General features: G+C 40.4%; 1 protein-coding gene across 1 annotated transcript; it reads left to right on the top strand.

The window, feature by feature from the left end:
• Nucleotides 1–565: 565 nt before the first annotated feature.
• Nucleotides 566–15,191, top strand: agtr1b (angiotensin II receptor, type 1b). Its single transcript, XM_036582248.1, has 2 exons — nucleotides 566–814; nucleotides 12,146–15,191. The coding sequence occupies exon 2, from the start codon at nucleotides 12,256–12,258 to the stop codon at nucleotides 13,354–13,356; it is 1,101 nt and encodes a 366-aa protein (XP_036438141.1). The 5' UTR covers nucleotides 566–814; nucleotides 12,146–12,255; the 3' UTR covers nucleotides 13,357–15,191.
• The last annotated feature ends 160 nt before the right edge of the window (nucleotides 15,192–15,351 follow it).

A 15,351-nucleotide genomic window follows, 5' to 3' on the forward strand; every position in this document is an offset into this window, starting at 1 on the left:
TCCAGTTAGCGCAGGACACATTACTGAATTTCACATGTTGCTGTCCACAGTGCATCACATAACTGACAGCAACTGCACAATGGAAAAAGTCACATTGCAAAAAAGGTGCTAATTCTCTGGTGACAATAGATTCAGGACATCGGGCCTCTGAACAGAAACCAGTTCTTCCATTTTTGGGGGTGAATGCCGAGCACGCTTCAGAAAGTCTGTCACTTTCTTCCAGTGATTCAGGCAACCACAGAGGCGTGTCAGGAAAAGATTTACTGCACTGCTGTCAGTCAAGCCTCTTTCCTGCAGTCATGGTAGACACCACCAATCAGATTCTCTCCAGTGAATTCCACAGTGAGATTGCGATCCTTACTGAGCTCCAACAGCTTCCTCCCCGTCCCCTCTGTGTCCGGCCTTGACAATGACAAATCTATTAATATGGCTTTGTGGGGGGAGGCCAGTCAGAGAGAGTGTCCATTCCTTACACAATGCGGGGGGGGGGGTGGAGAGACAACAGGAAGCAAGTGACCAGAAAGAGAGAGAGAGAGAGAGAGAGAGAGAGAGAGAGATAGAGAGAGAGAGACAAGGGAGGGAGGGGTGAGTGTTGAGAGTGTATGGAGGGTATCTTAACAGTCTGATGCCTCTGGGACGCAGACTGAAGTGTATGTATTGGGGGGTTAATCAAGTATGTGATTGTGTTTGGCTGCATCTGTTCATTTTTGGGTTTCGTGTGACCCTTGTATAACTCTTTGGGGTTGTACTAACTGTGGGCACTCATTCCTCTGAAGCATTTTCACTCTCTGGACTCTCTGAAGCATCATATCAGGTAGGACCTGTTCATCTTTCAGTCTTTACCTTTCATCTGTGTCATATCGGCATTAGTTCGGCTTCAAAGATTTATTGCAGATCGTTTTACGTTTTCTACCGTTTTGTGTCTTGCTTATATAAAGGTGATCGCTGACTTCAGCGCTGATTAGTTCTACCTTGGTACGACCCCACAGAAGAATAAAGAAGTACAGTAAATACTGCTCAAGCTTATAGGAGACTCATCAAACTGCGCTTAGTAGTAGTCACACTAATTTTAAATGTAACCAAGTGCCTTTTTCCTGAATTTTAAAATGTTGTGTGTTTGTGTGCTTGTTTTCATACATTGTCAAGACAAAACTGTCTGACTTTGTAGCAAAACTAGGAAAATCAGAGCTTTCACTTTGTAAAGGGCTCTTTTAAAAAAGCTTCATGTTTAATTTTTTTATTAAAACCACAAAACCATTTCTTTATGGTTGTGGAGGTAAAAGGCAACCTTAAATCAAAGCTGACCTTTGTTTACATTTCTCTGGTTGTATAAAGGACGACTCACTATATAATACCATTTAAAAGCCAAAATTCCTGACTTCCTGTTACCTTTGATTAAAGTGTCGTGACTTTTTCTCACCTCTAAAACATCTTCTTATTTTGATTATGTCACCGTGCACCAGCAGGTCATCTTAGCCAATACCCACCCACCACCCCCACCTATCATCAAGAGAAAATACTCAGCTCACTCAGAGACCCTCCCTGATACTATGTTTCACTTAGAACTTTGATTTTAAAGCTGCATTCTTAAAAAATAGTTCTTCAAAGGCAAAGTAGGAGCAAATGATATATATAGGACTGTAAACAAACAAAAATAGATTTGAATGTATAAATAGTGCTTTATGTGGATAAACCGTTGTTCACTATTAAGGAAAACCTGCTTTAAAGAATACCTTTTAAACATGGTTCTACAGAACACCATTAAGGGGTTCTGCTACTGTTACAAGTCTTGGTACTTTTATTTGCACTATATAGAACCTTTGTTGCTAGAAATGTGGGCTTAGAACATTATTATTACATAAAGGTAATTAGGTAAGGCACTGTGTACTAATAAATAGAAAAGAAAATAAACAAAAACAAAGAACATTTAAATCAAACAAAGAAGCTTCTGGCATTCTGACCACCCCAGAGTCCAGACCTCAACATCACTGAATATGTCTGGATTACTCGGATCATGACAAGCAGAAAATGCAAAACCAACTTCTAAGACTGAACTTTTGGAGGTGTGAAAAAATAACCCTACAGATTTCTTTGACTGAAAGCAAGTCTCTCTAAAAGAATGGAAGCTGTAATAAAGACAAAGAGTGGACACACTCACTCTCAGAAATAAAGGCATGAAACTGTCAGTGGGGCAGTACCCGTCTTGTCACTGGGGTGGGACCCTCAAGTACCTTCAGTCAGGGAACATTACTGTACCATAATCCATTGAAATTATATTTTCTAATTTGTATTGACTCCACACACCCCGTCTCGCCTCCAGGCTTTTATTTTATTGTTCTGTTTTAAACATTAGATCATGAAAAGGTAAAAATCTGTACTTTTCACCTGGAAGAACTTATTTAAGGAACACAATCAGACCTTAAAACCACTGTTGTACCTCTGAGGGCACATTTAGATTGCTTGTACCTTAAGAATGGAAAGTGTACCTGCACTGAACCTTTATTTATAACAGAGCTGAATACTAAAAAAATTTTTTTCGTTGTTGAGGCTTCTGTGAATGTTTTCTGCTTTTTTTCTGATGCTGAAGAATAAATCAGTCTCTAATGGCTGTTTTGACTGGAAATTAGATACAAGACAGGTGATCTCTGACTTTTTTACGATATCGTAAATGACTCAAAAAACAAGTATGGGCGTGTGTGTGTGGGAAGCAGAAAGAAGTATGCAGACCAGTGATTACTGGATTGAGCCTGTCACTGCTTGCATGTGTTCAGTGCCGGTCAAAAGCTTAGACAGTGATGAAAAGATTTCCTGTATGGAAAATATGACAGGATTTATATAAAATGCCTCTGTTGCTGATGGTGCTGCTGTGATTTACCTTCATTCATTCATTGGAGGCTCCTCCAGAGGGAGTGAGGCAGTAAATGGAGGAGCAGTAGGCTGTCTCCTTCCTTGTTTGTGAATGTATCAGGAGTAAGCATGTCTCCACATTCCTCAAGCTGAAGGCTGTGTCTCTTAGATCAGAGTGACCAAGAGCTTTTTATGAAGCACCTATTTGGACAGTGAAGTTGTGCCTGATTAACCACTTCAAACTCCTGATATGATCAACACACAGAGTAGATGAGGTACTTTGTATAATCACTGCACATTAACAGTTTGAGGACACTAAGCTCTTCAAAATATTGTCAATAAATAAACACGTTTACTATGTTAGTTTGTTATAAGAGCACAGATAGAGAGCTGTTCAGATATTAGTTGTAATGTCAGCACTTGCGGCACTTAAAAACCCTTCAGGCTTTTAACCTTTGGGACAAAAGAGTTTTAATATGTGCTTTCATACGTACAAATGTGTGAGTTTGGGAAATAAAACTGTCAAATCATCATTTAAGTAAAATCTGCTCTTAACACCAAGGAAGACACTCTGATGAGCATGAAGCTGAGTGATGATAAACACACCCAAACAATTATATGATAATGAACTTTTGCTGGCACTTTTCTTAATTTAGTGAAAAGCAACAGTGATCAAAATCAAAATTACTCTGAAAATTTCAGTAGAAGGCAAGATGTCCCCAAACATTTAACAGCCAGTGTATGTACGGATTTAAAAGGAAAGTGTCAGAAACTGTTTCATAGAAAGCCTTTCTTGGCCCTTTTAGTAGGAAACCGACATGTCACTCAAATCTGACACAGCACATCCAATCAGGTCACTCATTCAGGCTGTTTAGAAAGAGGTTAAACACAGACTGCAGTATAAATACACACTGTAGATTGATTTTTGTGACAAAGGCTATAGAAATAATTCCAACAACACTCTCTGTCTCTCTCTCTCTGTCTTTCTCTCTCTCTGTCTCTCTCTCTCCCACTCTCTAACTTTCTCTCTCTCTCTCTCAGACTCTAGAACACTGATCACTGCATCTTGGTGTTTTCCTTGTTCTACACCTGATCCAACTCAAGTCCACAAATGTGCTCTTTTCTGTTGAGATGTTACACTTGGCTAAGTCCCAATTAAGCTTGTGAAAAAACAGATTTTGTCAAGTTTAATAACTTTAATATTATAATAAATACATTTTATATTAAACTCAAAGTTAACAGCTAAAATTGCACTAACATTTGCTGACAAATGCCAGTTTTCTTCAATGTAGAGGATTTATGAAATTTTTTCCACTTATTTTCACAAATCAAGAAAGTACTTGTGTTCAAATTTTTGAATACAACTGTATGTATTTTGCTTGTGAAAGTTCAGACTGCTGGGACAGATCGGGTGTATTTTGTTTGTTGTGTAATCTTAAAGTACATTTTTAGGGATAAATATCTGACAGTCTAAGCAAACAATTCACTGGATCCAGCTGTTTTAAATCAAGGATATGGCCAACAGCTGAAGCTGAAGGATTTGCGGTCAACATTTAGTGACCCTGGAGTGAGGAAAGAGTCAAACAGAGGCAGAAATCTCTAGTTCCCGATGAAGCAATACTAAGCCACCCTAAGACCCCGTAAAGTATATGGCACAGTATAAAAGTATAGTACAGTACAAGTCTAGTATAAAAGAATAATATTGCTGTTGTTGGAAGAAAACCTTGTATCTCCAAAATGGTAACTTTACAGGAGAAGGAAAAAAAACGTACTTTACTTTTAACGTAAGCCAATGGAACCAGACTTTTTTCCAAGCAATTTTGGGTTGAATTTCTTTTGGTCCATTCTTCATGAAATTTACACACAATACAAAGGCCAACAGGAATTTTCAAATTATGTCTGAAAACTGAAAAATGACAAAAATAGAGATACAAGGTTTTCTTCCGACAGCCGTGATATAAATGTATAAACTATCCAAACAGTGTGAACTTACACACAAATACATATTGAAAATCATTTTTTTTAATTAATTATTGGAGCATACAGATAGCGTCTTTTCAAACTCTCGGCAGCGTGCTTCTTTTCATTGACTGACCACAGCTGATCAGTGAATATTGAGGATGCCTTGTCTCTAGTCACTCATCCAATATAGAGGAAAAGCTAGCTTTGGCTGTTTTGCAAACACCTGGAACTGAACAACACTTGATACAAAAAATGACCACAGTCCATCAGGTATCAGAAGTTCCTACGTGACAGTACTGAGGACTGACCAAAAATCGTCCCAAAAGATGATGTGTAAACTGGAGAAGCTGGTGTACTGTTTCAATATGAACAGCCTAAACACTTGCCTCTGTAGGTACAACAGGTTCACAGTAGAGAAATATTGATCTAATGTTTTTAATAGCTCAAAATTGTTAACACTTCATTGTACATCAGTGTTCGAAAGGCTACATGACACTATAGTAAAAAAAAAGGATGTGATTTTTTAACTTAAAATAATAATAAGAACAACCATTAAAATAAACACAAATATCTGTGAAATGAAGGTGATCATTAGTTTTTGTGAATTTACATTCTATTTCTGTAAATTAACATCAGCAACAACAGCTTTGTTAAGTACAGTATATGTAAGGTTTATTTACATGTATAATCATTAAATATAGCATTTTATAGTTTTTTTAATTTTTTAGTATTTTGACAAAGAAATATATTTATTTTTATAGTGTACATAAGACCTTCATGACAACTGACATAGACTCACATTAATATCTATAAATATTCACTCTAGTAAGCCTTATTTGATACAAAGATTGCATTTGCCAGCTTTGATGTTAAGTTGAGGTGATGACATATTCTGTCGTTAAATGACAAATTCTGTAGGTTAATGTATGTTACAATGAACAAAACTGAGCACTTTCAGTGGCTCTTAGCTAAAAATTTGTTTCATTTGACCATTTATAATATGTTATATTTATATATTAACTGTTGCCATCAGGATTATGTCACTGTCATATACACTAACCTATAAAGTCAGTTGTTATAATGTGCTGCCATTTCACCCAAAAACTGCCAAAAATGCCAGAAAAAATGTCACCTGGCACTAGTCGTTAACATCAAAGATGACAAAAGCAGCCTTTCATACCCACCTGTCACTATGCCTTATGTCTTGATGGTCTTATGCAATGTGTCTTGAGACATTTTCTCATATCAAGACATCCCAAGAAACCTTAAAACATATGAGTGAAGACACTGTCTTGAGACATGAAAGCTCTTTGTCTTAAGACAGACATTTTGTGTCTTAAGACAGTTCAGTTGAGATCAGAGTTCCCTTACCAACTTCTAATTGGAACGAGCCTTTATAAATGTTTATGCATGTTTAAGTCACTTGTCATAATCAGCTTATGAAAGTGTCATATAGCCTTACACACACTGCCCTACACTGTCGGAAATAAAGGTTTTGCAGGTACATTTCTCAATCATCAAGGTACAAATAATACAAATGTACCTCAAAGGCACAACAGTGGTTTTAAGGTCCAATTTTGTACCATAAATAAGTTTTTCCCAGTTGAAAAAAACGTATTTGTACCTTTTCATAACCTAAAGTTTTAAAACAGAACAATAAAATAAAAAGCCTGGAGATGAGACGGGGTGTGTGGAGGCAGTACAACTTACAAAATACAATTTCAATGGATTATGGTACAATTATGTTCCCTGACTGAAGGTACTGAGATGTACCTTTGAGGGAACAACCCCAGTGTCGGTTTCATACCTTTGTTTCTTACAGTGTACAGTAAAGTGCTACCATGATGCTACAACAAGTCAGGGCTGTTGAATTCTGTGCAAATGTACTCATTTGAACTCCAACATTAAGCTGCATTGCACTCTTCCTAGTGAGGTTAGATATTCCGACTTCCAGAGTTGAATGGAATGAAGCCTTAGAGCAGGAAAAAGCACTGAAATATGCAGGGTGGGGGTATTCCAGGACCATGATTGGGAAACACTGGGCTAAGACCGTGAGAGCGAAGTGCAAACTTGTTCCGTGCTAATCTGCGTCCAGCAGATGTCTTCAGTGTTCCATCTGCTCTTAAGTGAAAGTGCCTTTTGAGCAGAGCTCAGGCAGCAGTGGCCGATGTGCCGCGTGTCTGCCATCGCAGCGGGACGCAGGAGCAGATAATTGTTTTTATAGTGGCCACAGTTGTGCTGATGTGGTGCATTTCCATCCCACCCTTCTTCGGAGTGGGAGAGAGGAAATTAAATGAATCATTAACTCAATCACAGAGCCCTTTGGAGTGGCTAGCGCTTCTCTCTGCCAGATGGTGGTGCTCGTGTTAAATGTTGCCTTTAAAAGCTGCACAGATAGTTTAGTCACCAGGGAGCGGGAGTTTATTACCCCAAATGCACCTTCTTTGTTGAGCAATCGCTGTTGTGTTCCAAGGTGCTGTCAGGTGTTAAAGCTGAACTGCAGAGTTTGCCATGTTAGAGATGCACTAAGGGGTTTTCCAGATAGTGAAGCTGATTTGTGGAGCTGTAAATGTTAAACTGCTTGAGCTGCACTATGGGGTTCGTTAACAACAGTTTCTAGAGGGCGCTCTTCCAGTTTAAAGACTGGAAAAACTTGTTTGTTTTTGATGTATCTTGAAGGATGGGAGGAAAATGGGTGGATTTATGGGGCTGAGCTGTTTTGATGTTTTATTTGCTGGTGAATGCAGAATGAAAGCAAAACTTTATGGCTATAAAGCTGAATACCTTATTGCAGTCGTATGTTTGTGGTCTCAAATTACATAAATGACTACAAGCTGAACTACAACTACAAGCTAAAAGCTAACAATATATAACCCCTTAAAATCCCAGGCTTATTACACACTAAGGCTTATTATTCAGTAACTACATGGACTTCCATGCAGACTGGCTGTGCTATTCTTAGGTTATTGAATTTTGGCTGGCCCTGGCCAGGGGTTAAAAGAGGTGCCTGGTCAGATTTTGTGGGAGTTTTTCAGACCATGTCATAGGTCTTTACATATTAATATCAAATAGACATTGTAGTGAAGACTTAAATCTGTCAGAATAGAAAGTGCACTCACCAAGAACTTCATTAGGAACGCTATACTAATACTGGGGAGGGCTTTGCGTTGCTCTCAATGCCTCAGTTCTTCATGGCATGGATGTTAGAAACATTCCTTTGAGATTCTGGTCCATATTGACATGATTGCAATAAATTGTAAATTTTATGGTAATGGTAAATGATGGCCATTATGTGATGCACATGGTCAGCTACAATACTCAACCATTCCCCACCCCATTAGACCACCTCCACCAGCCTGGACTGTTGCTACAAGGAAGGTTGGATCTGTGAATTCATGCTCTTGGCGCCAAATTCTGACGCTACCACCTGTGTGCCTCAGCAGAAATCCAGATTCATCAGAATAGGTTATGTTTTTCCAGCCTTCAACTGTCCAGTTTTAGTGAGCCTGTGTCCACTGCAGCTTCAGCTTTCTGCTCTTTGCTGAAGTTTAACTCAATGTGGTCTTCTGCTGTTGTAGCCCATCCACCTCAAGGTAGACATGTTGTGCATTCTGAGCTGGTTCTCTGCTCACTACAACTGTACAGAGTGGTTATCTGAGTAGCCTTTCTGTCAACTCGAACCAGTCTGACCATTCTCTACTGATCTCTTTCATCAACATGGCATTTTCATCCGCAGAAGTGACACTCACTGAATGTCTACTCTTTATTGCACCATTCTGAGTAAACTCTAGAGACTGTTGTGTAAAAATGCCAACAATCATGCTACGGTCAAAACCACTAAGATCAAATTTTTTCCCCATTCTGGTGGTTGATGTGAACAATTAATGCATGATTTTGTGCACCGCACTGCTGCCACATGATTGGCTGATTAGCTGCTAAGATAATTGCATGAATGAATAGGTATTCAGGTGTCCCTATCAAAGTGCTTGGTGAGTGTAAATTGAATGTAAATGCAACTATGTAATAAGTGTGTAGTTAGTTATACGTAACCTAATTTAAATTTCAATTACTGGAATTATTTAGCAAAACAAAATAACAGTAATAACTCTCACTGAATTATGAGCTGTAAGATAAGGAGCTGTCCAGCATTGAAACTAAACATTGAGAGCCAATGGTCTATATTTTTTACCAGCAAATGAGGCATATATATTCTTAGTTGAACCAGTAGGACATTTGTGACATGTTTATCAGAAAGTCAGATGCATTAAACTGAGTTTCCTGTGTTCCATGGCACCACCCAGGCGTTCTGCAATGTGCCATACATTCCCTCTAATGCCTCTCAAGCAGCCAGGCTGTCCCTGTATCTTGACCCAAAGACCCTGCTGAAGTGTAAATCACAGCCCTTGACAGTCTTTCCCATCCAGCCCCATCCTGACACTGCAGCTCCTCTAGCACTGTTTTTGCAGCGTAAATGTCTGCCTGGGAACCACTGCTTACAGGACTCTCAGGATAACTTAACTCCATGAGTTATATGGTCTGTTTCCTGCTTTTGACTCTTCATCCCAACAATTTAGACAATGAGTCGTCTCTGACTAGTGAAAACATACTGTCAGTGAAGATTCCTTAAATTTCCTTATTCTTAGATTACACTACTGTAATGTGTTGCCCTACTGTCTCTAAATATAGTAGGCTCTAACAAGTTTAGAATGCAGCATCCTGTATGTATGCCAGGAAAAAAAAAGTGTTTGAGCATGTTACTCCAGTCTTATTCAGTTCATACTAGCATCCTATCAACACTTTATGGCACTTGGCATATGCAGAAGTAGACAAATGTAGTGTTAAGAGTCCTGCCCAAGGATTCTTTTTGGCATAGCATAGAGTGCTTGCCTGAACAGGGGATGCAGAGGTGTTCCTCACAACACTATACCAACCTGTTAAGTTCTACATTTACCGCAAGGTCTTGCTTGTGGAACTATACCCCATCCATACAACTTCACTCAGCAGAGGGAGGCTTCCTGCAAACCTATAGGATCACTTACAGCTCAGATGGTGGGAAATCATTTTCTTATGTACCTCCTACACTCTGGAACAGTATCGTTAGGAAACATTAGGAATGCACACTCTGTAAGTGTTTTTAAATCCATATTACAAACATATTTGTTTGTGCTGTTACACTTGAGTGCAAAAGTTTCAACACCCCTGGTCGAATTACATGTTTTGTTGATTTTCTGAGTGAAAATACGTTTTTGCACAGTTACTGTTTATTTGCTGAATTTAACATATTGGGGGAAAAAATGTAGACATAAAATGTGACCTATACAAAAGTTATGGCATATATCATAATTTATATGTTTTTATATGTTTTCCCTAATATTTTAAACTCAGCAAACAAACAAAAATTGGGCACTACATTGTGTGGAAAAATGCAATTTTTAAGTTTATTTCCTGTAGCTGCTATGTTAACTTATATTCGCTTAGAAAATCAGCACAGGTTATTTGACTGGGTCATTTATATGCCCAGAACTATTGCGGCCTATTTTCACTTGTTTTAAATAATTGTTATTATTTACAAAACAGATTCAGACAGATTTAGACCAATTATAGAGAACCTGCAAACAATGATACCCTGTGTATAGTAACCGCATAATTATTATTCACTGGATTTTTTCCTACTGTTCCTTTTCGGTAATCCAGTAGTGCAACTATGATTTTTTTTTTTAAGTTTATAAAAGTATATTTGGGCAGATAACAAGGACACATGTTGTAATCAAGCATATATGGAAGATCTAGCATTTCTTACAAAGTGTCTTACACTGTGCTCTGCACAGTCAAATTTTATGCCTACTGTTTTCCTCATTAACCAAGAGCACAGGTTTGAATCAGAGCAATTCCATCTGCAGGGATACTTTACCGAAGCAGGGGCTTACAGAGGAAACTCAGGGGGATATTTCATCACTCTGTTGTCCTTGGCACACTGATGTTCTCCTCCTGCAACAAACATCACATCTGTAACTGATAAGGCTGTTGCTTTTACACCAGGAGGCCTTTTAAAAGAACGCCGCTGTGAAACCAGAGAAAACGAGAGAGTTTGACATGAACAGATGAAACCAATATGCTGGTTAAAATGAGAATGTGGTCACAATTAAAGAAAAGTAACCAGTTCTGAAGCTGAACAGCAACAACAGGCTGATAAATAAATATGCAGTGGTTTATACAGACCATAATAGAAACGAAGGCGGAAAAGCATTGTTAATATTAACAATGATGCTTTATTTGATATTAAGACTTTTGTTATGATGTGCCACAAGTTTACACTGATAAGACTGGACTTCTCAAGAAAATGTCTCTAGTTTGCCCTCTTGTGGTCAGGATAAAAAAGAAGGCATGTTGTTATCACAAAATGATAAATGCACTGACCCTTTGAGTCTCCTTATTGATGTACATTGTGTGTACACAGGCAGAAAACCAGCATCACTGTAATCACAGTAATTTCCCAGCAACTCAAATAAAATGTTATTACGCTGTTGCGGTTTAGACATTAGAGGTTTTGTGCTCATGGTAGAGCTAGCCTTAATGATGAGCACCTCATTTAGTATCATTAAACCTGCGCACTTTTTCCACATTTCACATTACGCCTTTTAATAAGGCATCTTTAAAAAGGAGCTGCAGGCTCATTCTCCACAGCAAACACATTGGATTTTTCTCAAAAGTTTCCACAGCCTGGACCCCTGGTGACCTGTTTGTTTAGGTGTGCACTGATTAGAAGTTCACATGCTGAGATCCAGCCTCCACAGTGCCTGAAACGTGACAAACCTGCCTCCCTCCCTCTCTCGCGCTCGTTCTTCCTCTCTTTCTTCCCTCCCCTCACCTGAACCTCTGAACATAATTAATGGCGCAGTTATTCGAGCAAGCTCTGTAGCATGTTGTCTTCATTAGAGTAGCTCGTAACACTAGAAGTAAAACTCCCTCTTTCCGGCCTTTGGCCACTGCATCCAGCCCATTTGATAAACACTGTACATTTTTACTGTTGCCTCTCATTAGCTGAGGGAGAGTTTAAAAGGCCGACCCAGAGGTTTCTGACTGCCCGTATACCACGTTTTCAAAAGGCCACTTTTGATACGGAGCAACATAAAACATCTGGTTTTGATGCCATCTCGTTTTACAGAAATGACATACACAGTGGGAAGGGGTTCGAACATGAGGGTTTTAATGAGTAGGTGTAGCCTGAGCTGGTTCCTGACCGTGCGTTTGGGGCCAGCGTTTATGGTCCATGACTGTGGTAATGATGGCTCCTTTCCGAGGCATTGACTGACATTTTTGTTGTGTTCCTTTATAGGAGGCCCCCCGAGCCCAGAGGTGGGTAGCGGTCTGCCCAGACGCACCCCGTGGATGTTTACAGCCACGGGATCTCACAGTCGCTAAAGCAAAAGAGGGATAAAAAAGGAAATGAATAACTCGACAACAGGCCCAAGTGAGGGCTTGCGGCTCCACTGCAACATGTCTGGCAGACACGACTTCATCTTCACCTTCATCCCTGTCGTCTACGCTTGCAATTTCGTCATTGGAATGGTGGGCAACAGCATGGTGGTGGCCGTCATCTACCGCTACATGAAGCTAAAGACCGTAGCTAATGTATTTGTGCTCAATCTAGCTGTGTCAGACTTGACCTTCCTTGTCACGCTGCCCATGTGGGCCACCTTCACCGCTACTGGCTACCACTGGCCCTTCGGAAGCTTCCTGTGCAAAGCTAGCGCCGGCCTGGTCATTTTCAACCTTTACACTAGTATATTCTTCCTCACAGCTCTCAGCATGGACCGCTACCTGGCTATCGTGCACCCTGTGCGCTCTAGGAGACGACGGACGCTGCTCTATGCCCGAATCACTTGCGTCTTGGTCTGGACCTTTGCTTTCTTACTTAGCATGCCCACTGCACTGAGCCGAGACGTCTACAGGATCGAGAACCACGTGTCCATAATATGCGGTGTCCTGCACAGCAATGAAAGGCTCCACTTGCTGGTGTCCCTCAGCGTCCTGAAGAGTGTGTTGGGCTTCCTTGTGCCCTTCCTCATCATCATCACCTGCTACTGCTTGATGGGCCGCGCCTTGCTTGGTGCCAAGGGCCCACTGAAGAAAAGCTCCCGCTCACGAGAGGACGAGACGCTACGCATTCTAGCTGCTGCTGTTCTAGCCTTCTTCATCTGCTGGGCCCCTCACCAGATCTTCCACTTCATGGAGCTGCTGGCCATGCTGGGAGTGGTGGAGAACTGCAATGTGCTGGACGTTATTGACACCGCCATGCCCTTCAGCATCTGCCTTGCCTACTTCAATAGTTGCGTCAACCCCATCCTATATGGATTTGTGGGACACAACTTTCGCAAGAACCTTTTGAGATTACTGCGCTGTGGGTCAGCTCCAGTTGGGGGTCATCCCAGTTTCAGTAGTAAAATGACTACTCTATCTCACAGAGCTTCTGGGTTACTGCATCTGCCCAGTAGCAAGAAGGTTTCAGAGCATAATGCTAAGACATTGGAAGAGCCAAAAACCTAGCATGATTAAACCACTGTAAAGTGTAACTCCTTTTTTTTTCACTTGCATTTGGGAAGGATACAACAAAGAGTATCACAGATTTTAGTTCAATGTGGCAAGGAACAGGAACAGGTTTCATTTCAAATGGGAGTTGATGATCAGCTCCACCTACTGGTGTCCCTCAGCCTTCTGAAGAGCATGCAGGGCTTCCTTGCACAATAGTCGTCACGTGCTACCACCTGATGTGATGCACATTTGTGCCAGGGAGTTGTTGACCACTATGCTAGCATTCTTCCTCGCCAGGTGGAGCTGCAGGCCATGCTGGGGATGGTGGAGAACTGTCATTTGCTGGACATTATCAATACCCTATTGCTCTTAAACAGCTGCTTACTGTAAAAGTGGCATAAACCCCATCATCTATAGCAGTGGTCACTAACCCTGCTCCTGCAGATCTACCAGATGGAGCCTGATCCTTCTAACTATTGCCTTCAGATGTCCTTTATTAGCTGAATGAGGCACGTTGGGTTAGAGGTAAAACCTGCAAGAAGGTATATCTCAAGGAGAAAAGTTGCTGACCTCTGCTTTATGAGACATAGCTTTTGGAAGAACCTACTGAGGCTACTGCACTGTATGTCAACTCCAGATGGGAGTCATCCCAGTATTAGCACTGAATAGATGACTATTAAGATGACTGTTCTACCCTTTAGCACTTCTAAGTTACTGCATTTGTCCAGTAGCAAGTACGTCTCAGAGCATAATGCTAAGACACTGAAAGAACCAAAGGCCTTGTAGAATTAAATCTCTACAACTGTATGTCCAAAAGTATCCAGACACCAATTCAATGTAGTTTATTCAGATCTATTAAAGTGCTCCTATTGCTGATGCAGGCATCCAATTGTGCCTGTACAGCTGGCATAATCTCCATAGAAAAGCACTGACCAATAGAATGGGATCCTTTGGAGCACACACACTTGAACCTAAGGTCATACCCAATGAAAACATTGGGCTAAAGGGGTATAAAGCCCCCCAGCATTGGGCTGTGGAAGAGTGGAACTGCATTCCCTGGAGTGATAAAGCACTATTGCACATTTGTGATCCAAAACTAAACATCAGTACCTGACGTCACTAATGCTCTTGCAGCTGAGTGCAATCAGATCCTCACAGCAATGTTCCAACATCTAGTGTAAAGACTTCCCAGAAGAGTAGAGGCTGTTACTGCACCAAAGGAGGACAAATTCCTTATTAATACCCTTGATTTCAGAAGAAAGGTCGGATGAGCAGGTGTCTACAAACTTTTGGACACACTGTAGCTTATTTAGCTCACTAAACAGAATTTAGTCCAGTTTTGCAAGAAACAGGAGCTCATTGATTTCAACTGGGGGCTAGAAACAGCCTGCCACGAATGCAGCTTGCAACTGCTCAGAATTGGTTCAGGTTTAAGGAGAACACATTCTATTTTGGATGCAAGGTCATACAGCTACAGCCAAATATCAGTCTCACTGTATCAGTACGTTATCAGCATTATTACGTATCAAACTTGTTTGGCTAGCTTGTTTACTAAAGATGTTTTTAGCAAGCCAGTGTGAAAAGAAATTGTGTTTGTTATGTTTCTCCAAAAACCATCTATCACAGAATTGGAATGGTTTTTCATCTACAGTTAGGCTACTGGAACATACAATCTCATAATAATATAATAATCCCCATTATAATTAGGCTTCTCTGCTAAATTGTAGATGAGTGTCAGTGTTGAGGCCTGAGTTCGGTATCTTCTGGCCTTCACATGTTACGAAACCAAAGGTCCCTCCAGGTCTTGAGTGGCGTTTTGCTGCATAAGCATGATTACAGAATGTGTAGAGTAGACCTAAGACAGTATGACAGTGTGATTTAGATATAAATTACCAAGATCCAGTCACACTGGTTCACTTTGACTGTGAAGCTCAGAATGGTTTCAAGAAGGTAATGGCTACTGATTTTTTATCATCCTCATACTAGTAGAATTTTAGCGGCTAGTGCATG

This window comes from Colossoma macropomum, unplaced genomic scaffold (genome assembly GCF_904425465.1).
Source record: "Colossoma macropomum unplaced genomic scaffold, Colossoma_macropomum, whole genome shotgun sequence".
Lineage (NCBI taxonomy): Eukaryota > Metazoa > Chordata > Actinopteri > Characiformes > Serrasalmidae > Colossoma > Colossoma macropomum.